A 24256-nucleotide genomic window follows, 5' to 3' on the forward strand; every position below is an offset into this window, starting at 1 on the left:
TTGAAGGACAAGATTCAGTTTTCAAGGTATTGAAAGTAACAAAGACTGCAGACTGATTACAGCTGTAAACACAATTTGTTCTTTTTGAGTAGAAGTTAAGGATAATGTCCAACACATGCTTGGTTTTCAGTTCACCTTTGCAAAGTAAAGGATTAAGAGAACTGTAGGCAGTGGAATATACCACTCTGAGGCATTTGAGGGTCAGTCCACTTGTCAGGATTTAAGGTATTGTTTTCTATCTAGCTTTCGCTGCATATTTTATTAACATTATGTAGTTCATGTTGATGTTTTAATGAGTAGAAAAATAGTTTTAAAAAGGGGGCTCAGAACAACTTTATCCTCCCCATAATTTCTGGCAACAGTTTCATTTATATGACCAAAAAACTTTAAGGATGGCACAAAGATTAGAGGGTGGAGGGCAAATAATACCAAGCCTGTCATTGTGAATTGGTATCTGTTTCCATATTTTGTACAGTGGTATAACTAATCTCATTTATTTTGGGGCTGTACCAGTTTGAAGATGAATCCGTTGTTGAGAAATGTTCTTTTAATACATTCTGATCATATTTTTGCAGAAAAAAATGTCACTTTCAAAAAATTCAGCCTTTTAGTATATGTCTCACTTTATTTTAGTTATTCATTTCCCCCGTTAATGTATACACAAACTGTAACACACAATATAACAAAATAGCACATGGAGTGCATACCATTACCAGTGATTTTTATTTCTAACACTCAAAACATTTTTAATAAACAAAAAATATACTTCTGCAACAGCAACATACATGCGTATGACCCTTTAAGATGTTATATTATATATATATATATATATATATATATATTATATATATATATATATTATATATATCTACACACACACTAAAACAATTACAATCTATAATAAAGGCACTCAAAATGTATTGCAAAGCGAATGCTGGGGAAATATTTCTATGATTCTATGAAGTGACGTCCATCATTTTGTTTGTCAGGTTAGAAATCTGGTTTTAAGCTTTGCCCTTGTGCTGAGCTGAAGTTGAATGTGTTCATACTAAACTCAGTCAACAAAAGGCGGCCGTTTGAGAGGCGTTTAAGGCCGTTCTGAAGTTGTTCCCTTTGAATTTTTGTGCCAATGTCCTCTTGAAGCAGGGACTCTTTTCTCTCCTTATCCTGAAGCATCTGCAGCATCTCCCTCTGCAGCTGGTTGGCAAACTGCTGCAGCATCTGATAGCGGATCACCAGGGGGATCTGGTCAGCAAGACGCTGACCAGCAATCTGTGAGCGGAGAAGACAGAAATAAGGACGTAAAAAGCTTTTGTTTGTTACTGTCTGTAATATGTCAGAATTTGAACATGGTTGTTATTTTGTATTAAATTATTAGCTGTGAACAAAATCATAGAACATCTCGATATTTTGTAACCAACTTAGTTGGTTACATTGTGTTCACATCTAAAGAAAAACAGAAAAAAAGTCATACCAGACTAAGACTTAATAAAGTTGAGTAATATTCTTAAAACAAAATAAAACAAAGACTAAAACCACCCTCCCAGCAGATAATAGGGATGCGCTAAAAAGCTAAATCCTTCATGTGCCGCCATCACAAAAATATAGTTGGTGTCTCTAATACTGTCAGACCTGAATTTGGACCTGGCTTTGAGAAGACATTAAAACATTTATTCTGTATTAATAAATTATTAGGCAAAAACAAACTAACATTGTTACTGTTACTGTTACTGTTACTAAGTAAAAGATTTGCTTCTGTACTGATGTCTATGGGCAGATAAACTGGATTTGTTTCTACTTTGTGGCCCATTTTTGTCCCATCAAGCTGAGTTTGTTGGGGCAGTGAGCAAATTCAGGCTCTAACCCAAATTTCCTGTTTGTTGCTTTATGTGACTGTGTCATAAATATAACAGGTGTTCATTTCATTTAACTGTATACATTCTAAATTTCAGCTTTAGTTTTAGTTTTCTTCTTTTCTTTTTGTTGTTGCTTATCTGTAGTCACTGTTTCAAAGAGTCTACTTTTTCTCTTATATTGAAAACTTCAGTGGGATGTATCTTTTGACATGGCAAGAGTTTATGTACTATATCATGTTTTTAAATGCAAACATAAAAAACAGAGTTTCAGTAACATTTACTTGGTAATAGGATTTAAGGTGTTTCAGCATCTCTTTCAGGGTGGCCCCACTGCTATTACTGTTCACCAGGGAATTTACAGCCTCCTCTTTGTCTTCCCTCTTCCTCTTTGCTAACATCTGGCTGTATGTTGTGTCCTGAGTGTAAACGATCAGCTCCATCTGAAACTGCATCCTCAGTATGGCCTCTGCTTCAGCTTCCCGTTTAGTTCTGATGTCTTCAATCTTCAGCTAAATCACACAGAAGATGTCAGTACATATTTATCAGTGTTTATTAATAAATATACAACAAGCAGCAAAGGAGATGTTACCATTGCTGTTCTGATGAGGTTAGGAAAGCCAACCAGGCTGCTCTGTGCCAACTCAAAGAGCTCCTTCTTCACAAGCTCTAAAAAGAGAAAATTATATAAAAAATTAGAAAATGAAAGAATACCTGCAAAGTAAAATGTTCTGTGATCACTTTCAATGATTGCGGTATCATAAAAAACATGCCTGACACATCTTTGAGTTTCTGGACAGCAGGCTCCTCCAGCTGTTTGATCTGCTCCTGGATCATGGCCTCAAACGTCTTGTAGTTGATAAACCCTGGGAGCTCTCTTCCACGGTACTTTCGTTCATATTGAGAAACCTCTCTCTGAATATTCCAGTTGACTATAATATGGTTGTAGTTGTGGTGGGAAAATAGTATTAATAATTAATAATTTCATCTTTTAACAGTAGGTATATTAGAGGTAACTAATTAACAAGTTTTAAATTCACTTACAATTTGTTCCAGAGGTCTCTATGGCTTCCCTCCATACTGCAAACTGACCTCTCAGTAAGGAAAAGATGCTGGACTTGTATCCACATTTTAATTCTTCACCTTTGGTGAGACTGATAGCATCCTGTGTGAATGCTGACACTCTCTAAGAAGGAACGGTTTCAAAGAACAGGAAATGTTGTTTCCAGAAGCTCATATTCATTTTTCTTACACTTTTGTTTAGGAGGTGCAAAACCTGCAGCTGGCAATTTTTTGTCTCCTAAAAAAACTGGTGAACTTACATCAATGAGGAAACCAAGTCTCTCAATTGCATCAGATGGGGGTCCATTGCTTAATTTGTCCAGGTTTGCCCGAGTTTGTTTAAGTTTCTTTTGTATCTGCTCATCAAGCCGTGGCAGAGATTTCTACAAATCACATGGACAAATCACATCAAAGCTGGAGTGGGTTAAAGCTCTCCCCAGTGACCTACAAAGGTAAAACAGTAATAAGTACTTACCTGAATATGATGCACCAGTTCAAGAGTGAGTTTTTCTGCCAGTTTAGGAACAGTGGCCTGACCCTCATCAAAGAGAGTCCTACAGCACAAACAAAAGGTTAGAGTATAAGCAACACAGCCTAACACACCACAAACACTTGTTTGCATAATTTCCAAAAAGAGCAAACTTACTGGAAATGGGCATGCTCTTCGAAGAAGGCTTCCTCATTTTTTAGTGCTTCAGAAAGTGAAACCTTCTCTGTGATCTCCTTCTGACCCCTGCATTTGACCACCATGTAGCCCTTCTTCAGCGGGATGACTTCATTATGGACAATTTTAACCACGTTCTCTTCTGTGCCTTTGTCCACCAGGTCAGGTTTGGTCAAGATACCTGACAGAGAGATATAGTGTTGGATTCCCCACCTTATGAGAAAAGCAGCTGGATAATGATGATGATAATAATCATTAATGAGCTCCAGTCAGAGCTTGGTGCCAGCCATTAAATATTGCTCACATTGTGACAAACTAATAAAAAGATTAAATGAGATTCAACAGTTTCCTCACCAGTGAAAACAGAACCAACATGATAAATGTATGCAGTAAGCATACATAGCAACTATATTTATTCAGTGGATAGAGAATCAATGACCTAAGAGAGACATTTGCTTATAAGCCAGGTGGCACTTTTTAAAATCAGTTCTAGTTACCCAAAGTCCTCTCTCCTTCAGGATCCACCTGCTGTGCCATCCTCAAAGCCTCTGTGGTTGCAATATCCACGTTGCATGGAACAACCACCAAGCTGATGGTTTCTTGTTTTCTGATGTTATTCTGGATCAGTCGTTTTATCTGAAAGTATTAGCTTGTAACGTAACAAATATTAAGCTACGAAATGGAAAAATATAGTTGCAAAAAGTTATACAAACTAATCGTGCCCAAATTAGGATTGTTCAAATCAAGTTGTGAATGAATGTAATACCCATAAAAGATCACAGCCATACTTTTCATTTTTTCACAAGAGAAATATATCATATGATTATATTATTGAGCTGTGGTTTGGATAGTGTTCTGTGGGCTGTACTGATAGCAATCATGCATATATTTATGATGGGGTCTTTCTTGCTTTTCTAAAAATCAAAAGTAAAACAGCAAACATGTGACAGGGATGAATTGAGCTGTATTTTAATCTGACTTGATGCATTCTACCACCAAATGCTACCTGTTCACCAATGTCCTCTGATTGTCCACTGACAGCCACTCTGGTGATGCCAGGCAGGTCGATGAGTGTCAGATCTGGGACATCAGGGGAAGCAATCTCCAGACTGATGAGGTCATTGCTGATCCCAGTCCCATTCCCCACCAGTTTATCTTGTGCTGAAAAGAGGATTTGGTTTGAGTCACACCTGAACAATAAGTTTAGCTGGCCTATCTTCTGCCTCCATCAATAACAGTGACATTTAAGAATACTTCACGCTGTACCTTCCCGAATCTTTTTCTCCACAAGTGAAGGCTTTTTTAGCTCTTCATTATAGTCACGGTAGCTTATCTTTCCATACCACGCCTCTCCTTTCTTCTTTCTTGTCATCTTCAGTTCTAGTGGACATCTTGTCACAATACCTGTGTTTTTTATGAGTGAATGGTGAGACAGAGAGGAAAAGATTTGAGTGAATACCCAGAGTATTTGATAAGATCATAAAAAAGCAGTCATTATACTATATTGCCAAACACATTTTCTTATGTGTCTGCAGGAATATCTAATTCTTAATCCATAGGGTTAAACATGATGTTGGCCCACCCTTTGCTGCTTCAACTCTTCTGGGAAGGCTTTCCACAAGGTTTAAGATTGGATTTACAGGGATTTTTGACCATTCTTCCTGAAGAGAACACGTCTCCACTACTCCAGAGTCCAGTGGTTTATACCCATGCATCTGACTCTTTACATTATGCTTGATGATGTGAGGTTTGCATGTAGCTGCTCAGCCAGCTAAACCCATTCCATGAAACTTTCACTTTCTGTTCTTGAGCTAATCCGAAGGCCATGTTTGGAGGTCTGTAGAAATTGAATCTCAAGCAAACTTTTCTTTCTTTGTTATTATGGGGTGTTGTGTGCAGACTAAGGTGAATAAGAGTGAACATGACAAAAATGTGGAACAAGTGAAGTGCTGTGAATACTTTGCAGATACACTGTAACTGGAAAATAAACAGAGGAAATTATTCAATAAACAAGATGAGAAAGAAAAGGAAACAAGGGAGGGCAAAGGAACCAAAATGAAACAAGACAGAGAGGGAAACAGTGAAGGTCCCAGAAACAGAAACTCAAATAGACCAAGACTCAAAGCAACAAGAATGAAAACAGAAACTAAGAAAACAGAAACAGAAACTGAAATTTATCCAGCCAGCCCGACATTTGTCTCGGCTTATCCAAATATATTCAAACGCACTTCTATAGAACCACGTCAGAGCCCATGCCAGGATAAGACCAGTGGTCAGGTAGTACTGTAAGGATTTGATTTGAACAAGTTGTTACAAGTTGAATTTGAACAGAGAAATAACGCCAATTAAACAAAGGTAAGGGATTTCAAATGTATATACACTACCGGTCAAAAGTTTTAGAACACCCCAATTTTTCCAGTTTTTATTGAAAATGATGCAGTTTAATGTCTCATTGCACCCTGAAATGAAAGCATCTTACAAATAAGCAACTTCAGTTAAAAAAAAAAGAAATAATGGAATCAATTTATAGACTAAAACGTATTCTAAACTTTTGACTCGCCACCTTTGGCAGATATAACAGCTAAACCAAAATCCTCTGATTCAGTTGTGCGCTGGGTGAGCCAGACCTCATCCTTTCAGTTTCTGAGTGCCTTTTGATGGTGAAGGTAACTCTAGTCACTGACGCCTTGACTTTCTTTGCAATTTCTCTGTGCATTTTTAACTGATGGCCTGTCTCTCTTCCATTATTAATTACCTTTTTTTGTAACAATAAACTCTCTGCAGTACAATACTGTTCAACTGATGCTCACGAGGGTATGTGTTAACGACTGCTGTCGTAATGTTGTTTCTCATATGCAAATTTAAGTGTGTAGGTGCCTTCTCGTCATTGGTGGATCCAGGGGACAGTTCCTGCGGATTGGCTAACTACCGGGAGACAACGTATTTGATGACACCGCCATGGACGGCGAGCCTTTCATCCTCGGCCCATCCTAACTGGCAGACTTTATGTTACCTGTCTAGTGATGTTTGTTTTACACAGGGGCATGTAGGGGTGGACTGCCCTTTTCTTTGATTACAGTTTTCTCATGTTTTTGTTAGTTGGGGAGGTAAGTTCCTGTCGTTTGGTTTAATTCTTTTGAGTAGGCAAGTTTGATATATCCTTGAGATAGGCTCCTTTTGTTTGTTGTTTTTTCGTTAGGTCCACCCCAAAGTTATAGTCCGCTCCTTTCCTTTGTTTTAAATCCACTCATTGTAAATAAATCACCATCAAACTGTACTAATTGTGTGATGTGCTGCTTGGGGTCAGACGGGGATGGATCACCCTTATGGTCTGGCCACCCCGAGACGGGCTATAACAGTATGGTACCACAGTGTGTTCCAACACTGCCCTTATGCAGACAGAGGGGATTGTAAGTAATCCAGAAAAGATGGAACACCTGTAGGAATTAGTAGCACCAGCTTTCAAGGCTTGATCGACTTCCATTGCTGCAGAACATCTTTAAATTGTTAACCCATTTTGTGTTCCCTGAAAAAGGCCTTTTTGTATATGTGGCACAATGATAAAGATAAAGACATGAAAATAGCCGCCCCCCATTTTATTTTATACTCAAAGACACTTTCTTTTGGTAAGGCCAATAAATATGTTGCACGGGAGATGAGTTGGCCCACCATTTCGGCAGAGTAACATATAATTCTGAAATGTACTTTTTTTCTTTTTCATTTTTGGGAAACATTAACTTTTTTAACCTCTGGCCTTTCTAACCTTTGTGCCATTTCAAGCTATTCATCGGACTTGAACGACTTGTATTGCAAAAAATAACTGGAAAAATTAGGGTGTTCTAAAACGTTTGACCAGTAGTGTATATTACAAGGGCGTAGATTTGGTTTTGGCATTGGTGGGGACGGATGATTCAGCCACCGAACCCTGCCCTGTTTCTTTTTTTTCCTTTTCGTCTTTGCTTCTTGATAATAAAAAAGGGAGAAATATACTTGCCTACATATGCTATTCTACATGCTTTTAAACCATTTAAAATTACAATTTATAGTTTTATATGTGAATTATATAATGTTAAGTTACTATTAAACAAATGACTGACTAAGTATTTTAGGCTTTAGTTTACTTCAGCCATATTTCATATAAATCAGATATCATACAAAAATAAAAATAGCTTAAAATACAGTCATGACAATAAAATAATATGACTTTAAGGACTTAACAACATTACTTCAGTTATAGTACACCAACATCTCTTATACATTAGTACTAAGGGAACACTGAATGACCTGGTGGGTTTTGTCCATAAAACTACTCATCTAAGATTACCACAAAGTAACAGATCTCTCAGCAAAATTATGCAACATTTTAGGCACTATTGCCCCGATCAAATCAGTGAGCTGGGATGTTTTACTCTAAACATGAACTACTGTTACAGCAACAGACATGGACTACTGGTGTCCCACACAATAACTTAATGTCCAGTATGTGAAGGAGCCAAACACAGGCCTGCTCCTCTCGTTAACTGAGATAAACTGCCGGCATATTTGTTTTACATCTATACGGTCCAGTCTCTCCTGGTGGACATGGCAACACGTTATTCATGGTTACATACAATTTTAGACTGATGTGGGCCAAAGCCTAAAACGATGTGCTGGGAGTTTACTGTTCTCCCCGGTTCAGATATTTGAAGTTTGCACAGCTACATTCTCGCCTGAAATTTTTTTAAAAGTTTATTTTGCAACCCAGAAAGAGTAATAAGAGGGGCACTGAAATTCGGGATTGTCCGAGAAAAAACGGGAGGGTTGGCATGTATTGCCTTGCATAGCCTGTAACGTTATTATGATGGACAGATTTTATGAGTGAACTTGACTTTAAGTGACTTACAGGTTTCTTTGAAAAATACTTTCTTATATCCAGGTTATTTTTGCTGCCATCCTCCTCTCCTCCTTGCATAATGAATTAATTAAATACACCATTAAATAATTAATTAAATGTGGCAATAATTAATTAAAATTGGAATTAATTAATTAAATAAATAGTAATGACACATGTAATTAATTAATTATTGACACATTTAATTAATTATTTATGTATTTCACATTTTAATTAATTATTGACACATTTCATTAATTATTTAATGATATATTTATTTATTTCACTTTGGCAGTCCTGGCGCCTGGCTCTCATCTTGAATTAATTTTATCTGTCAGCCTCACCCATCAAACCCAGGGGGCGGGGTTAACGCTGATCGAGTCAAAACCATTGCTTTGGCCTGGTGGCCATTGTTTTTAGCACACAACAACCGGCATGTGGAAACTAACAGAACTGAACTTTGAAAAACCCTGTTTGTGTGTCACCAAATACAGTTTTAATATTTTTTTAGCCGAGAATGTAGTGGTTTAATCTTCATATGTCTGGTCGGTTTGTCAAGATACAGCCTCTTTGCAAAAGTGCTTCGATGCCCAGTCTCACGGCAAAGCCTGGGATAGACTCGCTCGCCTCGCAAGCTGTTATTACCACCGACAAAGCGCAGGCCCCGGTACACAGCTTTTTCATTGCAAAAGAACCGTCTGAATGGTTAACTGAAGTTAACTTAGATAAATTATAGTTAAGGAGTATCACAGATAATGACCATGTGAGCTGTGTGACTGTTGTGTGACACCACTACACTGAAATCAGTAGGCTATTACTGAAATGCACGTGCTATATCATAAACTATGATATAAATAGGGAGGTCCTACTAACATGTTTAGTTTTAAAGGACACTTTCCTGCCTTTAGTCTCATTCATGAGCAGTATTAGTTTTCTTCTAACATCCAGAAGTCTGCACGATGTGTTTCATAGTTTGTAACAAAACTTTGACAGTTAAACATAACATGACCGAAAAAGCACAAAAAAAAAAAGAAAAGAAAAAAGAAAAGAGAGAGAGAGAGAAAAAATCACACAAATTATATGTTAACCTCATTTATTTTTAGTTAAGTAAACTCTAAAAATTCTAACAGATAGCTGGTGCTTAGAATACAGTTGAATAACTATTAAAAAATAGATGATATAATATTTCTGTCCAGGTTGCAGACTTCATGATGAACATGCTGTTGCAAACTCTGCTTCTCTCGGTGGAAATGCGCCTTCTCTTTCCTCTTTGTATAAAACATTTTAAAAGTCAGTTTAATCTCAGAATTCACTGTTAAATCCAAAACACACCAGATAAAGAAAAGCGAATAGTTCAGTCTAACACATGTGCCAGTGAACCATTAAAGGTCTGTGAAACTATGCAGTTATGAAACGTAACTTTAACCTCAGCCAAACCGATTTGCTCAGTTGTAAATAAAACAGCGAAGTAAACGTGACCCGACAGACAGAACCTGAGTGAATGAAGTCCAGCGTTTAACCACTGAGAGCTAAAACTCAGGTGAGGTTTCAAAGCTGTGTGCCGGTGATTGGACATCAGCCGCTGATGAAGCTGTTCGCCTATAAAGTGCTCTGTAAGGAAACAAGCTCCAGCAGCTCTGCGCTAGGGAAAAATACTATATTTCCTTATCTTGTGCAGAAAAATGCGCTGACATTGCTTTATATCGAGTACCGGCTGCCCAGTTAAACTGTGACTATCACCAGGTAACGTAGGCGTGTTTCTTGAATTAGCAGCAGGTGTTAAACAGCTGACAGGTGAGGAGGAGGATGCATGCAGGTAAACTGAGGGTCTGTTGAGCTGTGGCCTGTTCTTCGTACCTCGCTAAGTAAGTTAGCTGGATTAGATTGTTGACGATTTCGCGTGATCCTGGATCGTTCGGTTCCCCGAAGCCCATCCGGGACTTGCTGTCATAGCAACAGAGCCGTAAGCGTAAACCTGCTGGGGAGCAGGTTTACTTTATGTAAACAGGATTAGATCGCGGCCACGCAGGTATGTCCGCGTCATTCATACGAAAGCAACAGCGATATTCCGGGTTGTCGGGGAACCGGATTAGCGAGCTCACGGTTAGCGCGATGGTTTGGTCTTGGATGTGTCATTTGATCTTGGATGTAGTAAGCAACGTACGAAGAACAGGCCCCAGATCGCTGGTTTCGTGAGAAAAATGTCAGCTCGTTCTTTATGTTACAGAAGCACAGAGACACAAGACCAGGCGGAAAGAGACGATCGTTCGGTGAAAATGAGAATCTGTGAATGCAACATGTGGAACACGGAGAGTGGAATATGTAAACAAACCGGTTAACGTAACCCCCTGGGTGCACTCTGCATGCTGACTGTTAGCAGAGCTAGTGAAATCTCTGAAAACATCTGAGCACTTTTGCAAACATGTTCTATGTTGACAACCTGACCAGACATGTGAAGATTACGGTGCGACATTCGCGGCTAAAACACTGTTAAAAGTGTAGTTGGTGACAGAAAAACGGGGTATTTTAAAACTACAGCACCACCATTGCTGCCTGTGATTTGAAATACATTCTGGGATACCTGGCTGCCCCAAGTCTACACAAGCAATCGATTATCTAGGATCGACCTGTTTTGACTTACTTTGCACGGCAACCAATGAAATGTTAGAGAAGCTGCATGGGCAGCGTTAACCCCGCCCCCTGGGTTTGATGGGTGAGGCTGACAGATAAAATTAATTCAAGATGAGAGCCAGGCACCAAAATGAAATAAATAAATATATCATTAAATAATTAATGAAATGTGTCAATAATTAATTAAAATGTGAAATACATAAATAATTAAATATATCATTAAATAATTAATGAAATGTGTCAATAATTAATTAAAATGTGAAATACATAAATAATTAAATATATCATTAAATAATTAATTAAATGTGTCAATAATTAATAAAAATGTGAAATACATAAATAATTATTTAAATGTGTCAATAATTAATTAATTACATGTGTCATACCTATTTATTTAATTAATTAATTCCAATTTTAATTCATTATTGACACATTTAATTAATTATTTAATGGTGTATTTAATTAATTCATTATGGCAGTCCTATGTTCCACAGGACTCCAGCAGAGAACGTAATTTAACTCTTTCTGCACCGCTGGGTGAATGAGACATTGACAGATCGTTTTTTTTTCTATCGGTTTTGTTTTTCTTTACTCAAAGAGATCAAATTATTGGTGGGGACAATTCAATAACCGCTGGATATTGGTGGGGACATGTCCCTTCCATCCATGCCAAATCTACGCCCTTGGTATATTATTTAAGTAAGGTATGAAAGGATTACTTATATACTGGACTGTCACGAGTCTAATGAACAGTGAGTTTGCTGAGCTGGAAATAAGTGTCTTCTTACCAACTCCTCTCGGCAGTGCCACCCCGGACAGCGCCTCCAACACAGAGCTCTTCCCCGAGCTTTGGTCCCCTATCACGGCGATAGCAGGCAGCGCCAGGTCCTTCTCTACACCAAGAGAGCGGAGTTTATCAATGAGGTCAATGCAGGGACGGACCTTTTCCTCATACTGCTGGTTCAAAGAGTTCATGGTAGCTAATGTTTGTCTCCTGAAAAATGATTTTGTAGAAAAGGTAAAAATGACAGTGTGAACTGTAACCTGCTCTATCAAAATTGTTGGTTTAACCCGGAAAAGAGTTTGCTATAAGTTTCGTTTCTTGGCATCTGTTGTCGCATTGTTTATTCAAACATACAGAGAGGAGGCAGCTTCTTCTTAAAGTGATACTTTCTTTAACTCGCGGTTAATTGACTGTGCAGTGTGCACTATAGAGTCCATCCATCCATCCTCTTCCGCTTATCCTTTTCAGGTTTTTGCATAAGGGGGTTTGGAGCCTATCCTAGCGGCATTACAATTCTTCACTTAAATTATTTTTTCCTAAATCAGCAATTAAGTGAGTTCGGTTAGGTTTCATTTCTTTCATTTCTCCTGTTACTTTAACCTACTTCTTGCAAGATCACGGGAGATAGCCTTAAGCTGGGCAAAACGCAAAGTTCCTGTTGCTAAACCACAGTGATTTGGGTCATCCAGCATCCTGTCCACGGAAGAGGAAAAATACTTATTCTTAAGTCTTATCCTGAGCATGTTTTTCTCTCGATGTATGTGTGTGTGTAAATCTATGAGAGAAGTACCGTGAAGCTCATGATTTCTAACTTCAGTAAATGCTTTGCTGATGAGTTTGATACCTTAATCAGTTTCAGAGGTATTTACTTTGGCACAATGTTCCGTTTCTGAATTATAGTCCTCTGGAGAGGGAAACAAGGAAGCCCATGCCCATGGTGTTGAAACTATAACTGATGTCAGCAGACATGATGCTCAGCTTGAGGGGTCAAAATGGGAAATCACAAAACATATCCAGCTTTTGTATTATTTATAACAGATCAATGAAATGGTAATTGATAATTGACTGACAAAGGCTACTATTTAAAGTTAAATGGCTGTGGTGATTTTCAAATAAATACTTGAACTGCCTCAAATCAATACATCACTCATTGGTTGTACTTTCTAAAGCTGAAAAGGGACAACATCTTTGGTTTTTGCAGCAGCTGTGTGGGAAATGTGATTTGGAACATCAGGAAACTGCATATCACAGTGTCCACACGAAGCAGGACTAATGTGCACGCATGATATGTACGTGTTTTGTTTTTTTGTTTTTTTCACACTTGATTTAAACACACAGTGGACATTTCATCTCCATCCACCCTCTTCTGCTTATCGTTATGGTTAGGGTCGTTAGGGTCGCGCGGAGGAGGGGGGGGGGCGTTGACCAGCCTGATGCAGGGCAAACACCACTTCAGATTTGACAAAGACAAAACATTTCAGTGCAGAGATGTGCTTCTTAGTAGAGAAAAAATACAGATAATTTCTTGCCCCTACTGTCATCACTTAAGGATGGCAAATAAACAAACCTAAAAACCCACAATTTTTTAGGATCAGTATCTGGTACTACGTGAATACACACTCTCAGGAGTTTAGCTCAAACTAACATATAATAATAGCTGCTAAATTTCCCCGAACCACAGTTTTGCAGGTATACGGCACTGATATTTTCTTTTGAGCTTCTCATATAGTAGGCACATAAACAGTCTAATCAATGCAAAGTGATGGTTTCACAGAATCCAAAATCCAAGTTAACCTTTTTTGAAAGACCAAGGTCCTGATAATATTGTATTTTAAATTTGTGTAAAACCACAAGGGGGAGCTAAAGTGCGCAAGTGTTTGAATAGTCAAAAAGTTTCCAGTATCTAACAAGTGCATGAGAGATGAAAGCAGATACAATAATATAAATAGAATCTCAGTGATTTACTTAATTTTGTTTGGAGTTGGAACAGATAAACATTATATCCACAGCCAAAAGAAAATAGAGCAGTTTAGTATGAGCTGATCAGTTTATTTATTCATTTTAATTCTTCAAAAAAATAAATAAAGAAGTCAGATTGTTCAATTAAGTAATATTACAGATACAATTAAGATGGACTGGTAAATTAAGACAAAAAAAGACTCTTTATTTAAACTTTAGATAATGTGTAGTTTAAACATCCATCCATCCATTTGCTTCCGCTTATCCTTTTCAGGATCGCGGGGGGCGCTGGAGCCTATCCCAGCTGGGCGAGATAGGGCGCGAGGCGGGGTACACCCTGGACAGGTCGGCAGTCTGTCGCAGGGCCAACACACAGGGACAGACAACCATTCGCACACTAGTGGCAATTTGGATTATCCAATTAACCTATCCCCACAAGCTGCATGTCTTTGGACGGTGGGAGGAAGCCGGAGTACCCGGAGGGAACCCACACAAACACGGGGAGAACATGCAAACTCCACACAGAAAGACCTGATGGTGGAATTGAACTCAGGACCTTCTTGCTGTGCGGCAACAGTGCTAACCACCGTGCCGCCGTGGTTAGCACTAGCATTTTGTTGAAACAGTTTCAACAAAATGTGATTCAGTTTAAGTACCTGCAAGGAAATAATCTAAGCATAAACCTATATATTATAACCTATATATAGCACCTATGAGCTCTTATAGGTCTATTATTAGGTCTATTTCCTGTTTAAGCAAAGAACAGATATGTAACATTTTGGATTGATGGCCTCAGATTTATTATCTTAATGAATGTGAATGAAAAGACTCCATGTTATAGTACATATAATACATCTTCCCATCACCGCTAACTGCAAAGCCTCCACATCTAAACCTTGAAGCGACTGCAGAGCAGCCCTCTTGGTGCAAGTGTCAGAATCCTCCATCAGCAACAACTCCAACTTTTCCTTGTCCTGAAGCATCTGCAGTATCTCACTCTGCAGTAGGATTGCTGGATGACTCTTGCAGCATAAATCACCAGTGGGGTTCCATCAGCCATCAACCTGGCCACCAGCAATCTGAAGCAGGAAGCAGAAAAAAACAGTTGTTAATCATTTAAAAAAATACACTCTTTGTAAATGTACACTCACTGATTTTATTCATATTATTTTTTCACTAAATTTAAAGTCATAACAGAGACGTCAAGACACTCCCAAGCCAGCCCAAAAACATAATCTCTCCAGTGTGTACTTGTGTGTCCCCTCATGCCCAAAGCACCTCATCTATGTGGTGTCCAAAACGGACCCAAATATGCTTGAACCAATTCAACAGGCTATTTTGATGTGTAGGAGTTGCAACTCTGCTCTGAGTCCCTTCCAAATGACGAGGCTCCTCACCCTATTACTATAAGACGTAAATCAATGACAGATATTGATCGATAGCCTTGTTCAGCTTTCTTTTCACCACAGTAGACTGGTCAAAGGTGGCAAAAGAACACCTCTGACCAGGTGTTCAGTACATATACAAGTATTAAAAATACTTGAGCAAAAGCTGAAGTACTGGTTCAAGTGAAAAAGTACAGGTTCAAAAATGTACTCAAAGTAAGTAAAAAGCAGCTCTTTGTTTCTACTAGTGATTTTTGTGCAAAGTTACCTTGTAGATGGGAAACAAAATTTTAGTCTAAATTTTCATTCTAATATAGGTATTCAGCTTGAATTAGGTAAGCAAAACATGAGCAAAGAAAAAGAAGGATTAAAAAAAAAGCTCTGTTTTCTGTTGCCTACATTGTAGAAGGTTGACTTTTCCTCTAAACAGGAAAATGAGTCCAGAAAGGGTTAAAATTGAATTGAGCATGTGTGGGAACCCTAAAATTGTCTGTAATGGCTGAGTGTAGGGAAAAGAATCACAACTCACAAAAACTTTCTATTGAGAACTCCAGTAGATTTTTGATAGGCTGTGATCGGCTGATCTGGGCTACTGCTGCTCTGTGTAGATGTACACAGCTGAATTAAAAAAGATGTAAGCAGATGTTTCATGAGTCGTCCTAGCCTATTTCCATCCTCTACACACTGACTGCTTATGCTGTAGTTAAATGGTGGGATTCAGTGAATGAATGTAAGCATCATCAGTTTAACTTCAAATTCATCTCTGCTACACTTAATGTAACCAAACCATGAAACCACAACCACTCTGCACCAGGCCAAAAGACTGTAAATCTATCACAGTACAGGACACTTGTTTGTCATGCACCAAACTGCTGATTATTTTCAAGCAGTCTTTAAATAACACAGCTAGTCTGCCTTAGTTTGTTTTTCAACATGCTTCACAATTAAAAAAAAAGTAACGTGTACAGATCTAATATCCAATTTAAAACATGAGGAATCACAGTGGTTTGAAAAAGTGTTTTTCCCCTTCCTGAGTTTCTATTTTCGTGTATATTGGTCACACTTACAGTGGGGCAAACAATTATTTAGTCGGCCGCAAATTGTGCAAGTTCTCCCACTTAAAAAGATGAAAGAGGCCTGTAATTTTCATCACAGGTATACCTCAACTATGAGAGACAAAATGAGCAAAGAAACAAATCCAGAGAATCACATTGTCTGATTTTTAAAGAATTTATTTGCAAATTATGGTGTAAATAAGTAACAAAAGTTCATCTCAATACTTTTGTTGGCAATGACAGAGGTCAAACGTTTTCTCTAAGTCTTCACAAGGTTTTCACACACTGTTGCTGGTATTTTGGCCCATTCCTCCATGCAGATCTCCTCTAGAGCAACAATGTTTTGGGGCTGTTGCTGGGCAGATTTATCTATGGGAAAACTTGAGTTTTTACCAAAAACTTCTATTTTGGTTGACCATGTTCTCCCAATTGTCTTCTGGATCATCCAAATGCTCTCTAGTAAACTTCAGACGGGCCTGGACACGTCTGGCACTGCAGGATTTGAGTCCCTGGCGGCGTAGTGTGTTACTGATGGTAGCCTTTGTTACTTTGGTCCCAGCTCGCTGCAGGTCATTCACTAGGTCCCCCCGTGTGGTCCTGGGATTTTTGCTCAATGTTTTTGTGATCATTTTGACCCCACGTGATCGTGTGTAGAGCGCCAGATCGAGGGAGATTATCACTGGTCTTGTATATCTTTCATTTTCTAATATTTGCTCCCACAGTTGATTTCTTCACACCAAGCTGCTTACCTATTGCAGATTCAGTCTTCCCAGCCTGGTGCAGGTCTACAATTTTGTTTCTGGTGTCCTTTGACAGCTCTTTGATCTTGGCCATAGTGGAGTTTGGAGTATGACTGTGCTCCACAACACTGTAAAAGAGTTGTTGTTAGCTGTTGCAAAACTTGATTGCATTTGTTGCTGCTAAGGGTGGTGATGAATACACAATTTTAAGGATTCAACCAGCCATTGATGGAATGGTAAATGGCCTGTATTTATATAGCGTTTTACTAGTCCCTAAGGACCCCAAAGCGCTTCACATATCCAGTCATCCACCCATTCACACACACATTCACACACTGGTGATGGCAAGCTACATTGTAGCCACAGCCACCCTGGGGCGCACTGACAGAGGCGAGGCTGCCGGACACTGGTGCCACCGGGCCCTCTGACCACCACCAGTAGGCAACGGGTGAAGTGTCTTGCCCAAGGACACAACGACCGAGACTGTCCAAGCAGGGGCTCGAACCGGCAACCTTCCAATTACAAGGCGAACTCCCAACTCTTGAGCCACGATCGCAATGGGTCAAAGTCGTAAAGAAATCAGATGTCAAGAGGGAATGTGAAGATGAGGACTAATTCACATGTTTTCTAGTTCATGTTTATTTGTCTTTGGAACATTCAGAGAATACCGTGACCACATTATTGAGGTTTACAGAGTTCATTTGAATCCATGGCCTGACTTTTGTCCATATGCAATGTGACATCTGTATGTACACAGCTGTTGTTCAGTTCAGTTATGTGGAGCCTCAGCAAAGATGAATACTGTCAGAAACGTCAGCTTATTGTTTCACTGTATTTACTTATTTATTCATACACTCCAACTGAAAATGAATAGGAAAAAAATAGATGACACAACACATGAACACACAGAGTACATAATAATGTAAAAATATTCCCGTCCAAAACAGAGATTCTGATTTAGTTGAGCAGAAATCTGAAAACTCTGGATGTGTGTTGTCTGTGAAGGTTCTCAGTCATCCAGAGAAAAGTGTCTGGACTTCTTTAAGTTGCTCGAAGACGTTTCACCTCTCATCCGAGAAGCTTCTTCAGTTCTACGGTCAAATGGTGTGGAGTCTCCACAGGGCTTAAATCTGGGACTTCACACCATTAGACTGTAGAACTGAAGAAGCTTCTTGGATGAGAGGTCCAGACGCTTTTCTTTCTTAACTCCTTAGACCTGGATGTGTGTTGTTTTTCTTTTTTTCTTTTCTAGTATTTAAGACTTCCTGGTGCAACTGTCTCTATTTTCTCTGATGCCCGTATAGAAATATTCTTCAGTGTTTCTTATAAATGATTATAGGTGCAAACCCCAACCCTTTTAAACCCTTAACTTTTAATTGGAAAGATTGCAGTGAGGTCTGACCTTGTGCTTTGTGCTGCCAGGTTAAAAATTTGGTAGAAAATTTTCCATTGAGTTGAAGTTGTTGACTTCAGTTAAAGTTGTGTTCCTACTGAATTCAGACAGCAGAATGTGAGCTTGTGAGAGACGCTCAAGGCGCTTCTTAAGATCTTCTCTTTTATTTTTTGTGCCACTATCCTCTTGAAGCAGGTACTCTTTTCTTTCCTTGTCCGTAAATGCTTCCAGCATCTTACTCTGCAGCTCGCTGGCAAACTCCTGCAGCATCTGATACCGGATCACCAGGGGGATCTGGTCAGCAAGACGCTGACCAGCAATCTGTAAGCAGAGAAGACAAAAATAAGATGTACTAAAGAGCTCACTGGTTTAGGACTGAATTTGAAACATTTTCTAGTTTGCTTATTAAAAAATTCCTTAAGGTTTTATTGCAAATTACATGTAATTATCAAAAAATATTTCAGATCACTCTAGACATATTTAATCACACCATAAAATAATAGATCTTATTTTATGGATCTAAAAGTGTGATTAAATATAAAAGATGTAAGTTTTAGGTATTATTTTTTTCTCTACGAGGTTTCAGTGTTTGCTTTTCTTAATATGTTAAAAAAAACTAAAGTCAACTATTTCAATGGGATACATGTGGATACAATGAATCACATGCTTCAAACAAACAAAAGCATTAAAAAAGCAATTGAGTGACATTTACATTGTAATATGCTTCAAAATGTCTCATCATCTCCTCTGTGGTATTCCCACCAAAGTACAGACGGCCTTTGTTGGAAATTTCATTTTGTATCTCTGTGATGTATTTGCTGTCCTGAGTGTAAACAAGCATCTCCATCTTAAACTGCATCCCCAGAATGGGCTTTGCTTCCTCTTCCCTTTCATTCCTGATGGTTTCAATGTTCATCTAAATCACACAAAAAATGTCAATAAATATTCATTAACGTTTAGTAATATGTGCACAGTAATACATTATAAAGAAGACGATACCTTCGCTGTACTGATGAGGTTCGGAAAGCCCACAAAGCTGTTTTGTGCCAGTTCAAACAGCTCTTTCCTCACAACCTCTAAAAGCAATAAAACGATAATAAGTTAGTCAAAAAAATGTACCAAATGAAAGATTACCTGCAAAGTAAGATTCAAGTATTTTGAGAAAAAAAAACATGCCTGACACTTCCTTGAGTTTCTGGATAGCAGGCTCCTCCAGCTGTTTGATCTGCTTCTGGATTATGGACTCAAAAGTACTGTAGCTCACAAACAATGGCAGTTCTCTTCCACGGTACGTGCGCTCAAACTGAGACTCTTCTCTCAGAATGTGCTCTTTGACTGCAGTGCAATGAAAGTTAAGTGAAGATTTAAAATATGTTTTTTTAATGACAGTAATTTTTTTACTTTAAATGTTAGAGTTACTTTATGTAGTAGCTTGTAAGCAACAGAGGGAATCTTAAAAACTGATGAATGAAAAAGTGGTTAATTAACTTACATGATGATGCAGAGTCTTTTATGATTTTCTCCCATGCTTCAAACCTATTTCTGAGTGTGAAAAAGATGCTGGAGTTGTATCCACATTTTAATTCTTCACCTTTGGTCAGACTGATAGCATCCTGTGCGAATGCTAACACAAGCTAAGATAGAACAGATTCAATTAAATGAACAGGACGTGTGTTTTCCAGAAGCTCTTATTCATTTTGCTTACACTTCTACTCACATCACTGAGAAACTTTTGTCTCTGAGTTGCATCAGATGGGGGTCCAGTCCTTAATTTTTTTAGGTTTTCCTGAGTCTGTTCCAGTTTCTTATGTGTCTGCTCATCAAGCCGTGGCAGAGATTTCTACAAATCACATGGACAAATCACATCAAAGTTGGAGTGGGTTAAAGCTCTCCCCAGTGACCTACAAAGGTAAAACAGTAATAGGTATTCACCTGAATATGATGCACCAGTTCAAGAGTGAGTTTTTCTGCCAGTTTAGGAACAGTGGCCTGGCCCTCATCAAAGAGAGTCCTACAGTACAAACAAAAGGTTAGAGTATAAGCAACACAGCCTAACACACCACAAACACTTCTTTGCATAATTTCCAAAAAGAGCAAACTTACTGGAAATGGGCATGCTCTTCGAAGAAGGCTTCCTCATTTTTTAGTGCTTCAGAAAGTGAAACCTTCTCTGTGATCTCCTTCTGACCCCTGCATTTGACCACCATGTAGCCCTTCTTCAGCGGGATGACTTCATTATGGACAATTTTAACCACGTTCTCTTCTGTGCCTTTGTCCACCAGGTCAGGTTTAGTCAAGACACCTGACAGAGAGAGATAGTGTTGGATTCCCCACCTTATGAGAAGACTGATAATTTGTATTGATCACTGCAAGCTCCAGTCAGAGTTTGGTGCCAGTCATCAAATGTTGCCAACGTTGTTTGCTCAGCAGGAAAGGGATCTTTAACATGATCACAGATGTTTGCAAAAGAAATCCAGTGGATGTCAGAAATGTGCAGACATTTTGACAAAGTACATTTAAATGCAGCGTTTCACATTACTGGATATGTTTGTCCAGTGATTGCTTGTACTCAGTCAGTAAAAATCCACCAAGAATGCAGTGTTTATTTAAGGTTTTGTTTCTTTTATTTTAATGTCAGTTACCTTCAAATTGTTTAATAAAGCTGTCACTCCATTCATTTATGCTTTTATCTTTAAAAGTTTTTGAGATGTTCATATTCAAACATTGCCACAGATATCAGTGTGCAGAAGAAAATTCAAGTTGTTCAAGTCCAATAAATAGTTTGAAATACTATACAAAGTTTAGAAAGGACATGTTAAAAAAAAGAAAGTAAAGTTATCCAAAACTGAAAAATAATGTACATTCCAGAACAGTTGTTCCCACTTTTCTGGATTACCTACAACCCCCTCTACAAAAATGGCTTGAAAAAGGCAATTAATATTTAAGAGAGACAGACCATCATAACACTTAAATGTAGGTCTTTTGTACGGAGAAATTTCACAGAACGTCAAGGTGTCAGTGATTACAGTTTCCCTCACCATGAAAAGGCACTCAGAAACTGGGGCAAACTGCTGAGTCAAATTTGTAGGCTCAGTTTTTTATACCAGTTTTTTCTTTTCTGCCCAAATTTTCTATTGAATTACCAACAGGGCTTTGCCATGACCACTACAACTTGTACTAAAGCGATTTGGCCACAACTTTGGAAATGTGCATGGGGTGATTGCCTGTGTGGAAGAGCTATCTGTGGCCCTTCTCCAACTTCCAGGCTGATGTGTTGCATTTGTAGTTCACTGCATCCATATGATGTTAATCATTTGGCAGCAGAAACAGAATCCAACGTAAAGAAACTAAATGACTTAAGAGAGACACTTGCTTACCCAAAGTCCTCTCTCCATCAGGATCCACCAGCTTAGCCATATTCAAAGCCTCTGTAGTTGCAATGTCCACGTTGCATGGAACAACCACCAGGTTGATAGTTTCTTGTTTACTGATGACAGTCTGGATTATAGTTTTAATCTGAAAGTATCCATTCAAAATAAAGTATAAAGATTAAAAATATTATTTCATAAATTGCATAAATGCAGTTATGAACAATACAACCAAATAACTGATGTAAGCAGGAATGTCCAGATAAAGTAGCAAACTCATAACAATAAGTACATATAATACCAAAAACCAGCAGTCACACTGGTGTGTCAGTGTTGTCCCTTTTTAACACTAACATGCCAATGCCTATCAAACTCTGGGTTTGTGTTTTATTGGATGAAATTTCTACCAAAGAAACGGCCTTAAAATTGTGAGGGAGACTAAGGTATCATACCTTATCACCAATGTCTGCCGACTGCCCATCTACAGCCACCCGGGCAATGCCAGGCAGGTCGATGAGAGTAAGGTCTGGAACATCCGGGGAGGCAATCTCCAGACTGATGAGCTCACTGCTGATCCCCATCTCATTCCCGATCAATTTAAGTTGAGCTAAAGAGAGAATATGATGTCACGTATGCCCAAGCAACACATTTAACTTGCCTACTTTGCGCTTCCACCTTTTACGTGGTTTTTAGTAGTGACATGAAAGAATTATGTAGACTCACCTTCTCGAATCATTTTCTCGACGACTGCAGGCTCTTTTATCTTTTCTTCAAAGTCGCGGTAGCTTATCTTTCCATACCACGCCTCTCCTTTCTTCTTTCTCATCATCTTCAGTTCCAGTGGACATCTTGTCACAATACCTGTGTTTTAAAACACTGAGTGTCAGACAATTTCTCTCTCTCTCTTTTGGACAAATTAATGAACGATTTCCGATTTTAACTGAATTGTAAGAGATTGAAACAAGGTTTTGTTTTCTAGTTGGAGTCTAATGGTATGTTTGAGTAACTCTGCTTTGACAGACATTTTGATTCTCACGAGATCAGGGGAGAATCCATCTATTTCAGTTTTTTTCTGTGCTCTCCAGTTCCTTCCCTCCTTTGACTTGTTCGAAACTTTTTTTTTAAAGAAAATAGCCCCCAAACCCAGACCAACCCCCCTCCTCTACAATTGAACTGAACTGAACTGAACACACACACACACACACAAAGAAAAAGAACCCCCCAATAAATCCATTAGCTGAAAGAAGAAACAGAATTGGCTCCAACCCAGGATGTGACAGTCTGTCAGTTTTTCTTCTGTGTGCCACATTTTATAACGCAGACATGATCGATCTTTTGATCCAATGTTTGTTTCTATGGATGACCAGCAACACTTCAGCTGAAAATCTGTCAAATTTGTAATTTTAGTTTAAAATTCCCATTGAGTACATTCAAAAAATTCAAAAAATAAAACAAAGTCATGGAATGGTCACGTCAAAGGTCAAACCGTGTTTTACTTATTTTACTGAAATAAAATGAGTAAGCTGTCATTAAATTAATAAATCATTAAATATAGATTTTAAGGAACAGGCTAGTCGCCAAAGAATGTGTTTTGCTGCCTTATCCGTGCCCTGCACCACCCACCCATCTCTGCCAGCCTTGATTCCTCATACAGTTCCGCTGTATGCTTCACTTTGACACTTCTAATGTACGGAAAGTTTCTGAGCTGGAAATAAGACAACTCACCGCTGCCTCTCGGCAGTGCCACCCCGGACAGCGCCTCCAACACAGAGCTCTTCCCCGAGCTTTGGTCTCCAATCACAGCGATAGTAGGCAGCGCCAGGTCCTTCTCTACACCGAGAGAGCGGAGAGAGTCAATGAGGTCGATGAGGGGACGGACCTTCTCATCATACTGCTGGTTCAGAGTGCTCATGATGGTCTCGGCTTGTCTTTCGACAAAATGACAATTAAAAATGGACAAAGTGATAACGTGTTCCGTGAAAAGCAGACCGTGGGTTGGAAGAGAAAGAAAAGTGATGTGTTTTGTTTCACTTTCTGCACCTCGTGGTGTCTTTTTCATTCAAAAATACAGGAAGCAGCAACAGATGGAATGTCCCTTATTAAGCTGTCACACTTCTTCCTTTAATTCCAGGACTTTCACAAAGTGCATTAACCGTTCAGAAACGACAGCCATTTTCATGCACTGTCCCCCAATTTCAGAGGCTCAAAAGTACCTTTGACACCCTGATACGACTTTAAATGAAATCATTGTGTTTAAAACTTTGATGAAAATCCTTGGCAGTCAGTGACTGACTGAAGTCTAAATGCTCTGCTGGACTTTTTGGGCTTGTGTGTGTGTGTGTGTGTGTGTCTCTGCCTTCAGTTTTGTTTTTAGTAACTGAAGAGCGAGCTCTGTTGGCCTCAGATCATGTGATTGGTTTGAACATTTAAGAATATCCCATTTCTTTGCCTTGGGATATTTTGGGTTGTTTCTGCAGTACACTTTTGGTCCT

General features: G+C 38.7%; 2 protein-coding genes across 2 annotated transcripts; both read right to left on the minus strand.

Moving 5' to 3' along the window:
• Positions 1-877: 877 nt before the first annotated feature.
• Positions 878-12138, minus strand: LOC147330134 (interferon-induced GTP-binding protein Mx-like). Its single transcript, XM_086291698.1, has 12 exons — positions 11869-12138; positions 4846-4983; positions 4586-4740; positions 4077-4215; positions 3562-3760; positions 3391-3469; positions 3176-3298; positions 2898-3039; positions 2627-2785; positions 2446-2522; positions 2138-2365; positions 878-1272 (listed from the first exon to the last, which is right to left on the minus strand). The coding sequence occupies exons 1-12, from the start codon at positions 12053-12055 to the stop codon at positions 991-993; spliced, it is 1908 nt and encodes a 635-aa protein (XP_086147824.1). The 5' UTR covers positions 12056-12138; the 3' UTR covers positions 878-990.
• A 5517-nt stretch (positions 12139-17655) lies between these two features.
• Positions 17656-23676, minus strand: LOC147330135 (interferon-induced GTP-binding protein Mx-like). Its single transcript, XM_086294173.1, has 12 exons — positions 23490-23676; positions 22488-22625; positions 22217-22371; positions 21774-21912; positions 20500-20698; positions 20329-20407; positions 20114-20236; positions 19889-20030; positions 19573-19731; positions 19396-19472; positions 19109-19312; positions 17656-18717 (listed from the first exon to the last, which is right to left on the minus strand). Exons 1-12 carry the CDS (start codon positions 23674-23676, stop codon positions 18427-18429), a joined length of 1893 nt encoding a protein of 630 aa, XP_086150299.1. The 3' UTR covers positions 17656-18426.
• Positions 23677-24256: the final 580 nt, after the last annotated feature.

Source organism: Aulonocara sp. 'chitande type north' Nkhata Bay, linkage group LG5, assembly GCF_057382095.1.
Source record: "Aulonocara sp. 'chitande type north' Nkhata Bay isolate Kocher_YH1m ecotype deep benthic linkage group LG5, A_spYH_male_GT1.1, whole genome shotgun sequence".
NCBI lineage: Eukaryota > Metazoa > Chordata > Actinopteri > Cichliformes > Cichlidae > Aulonocara > Aulonocara sp. 'chitande type north' Nkhata Bay.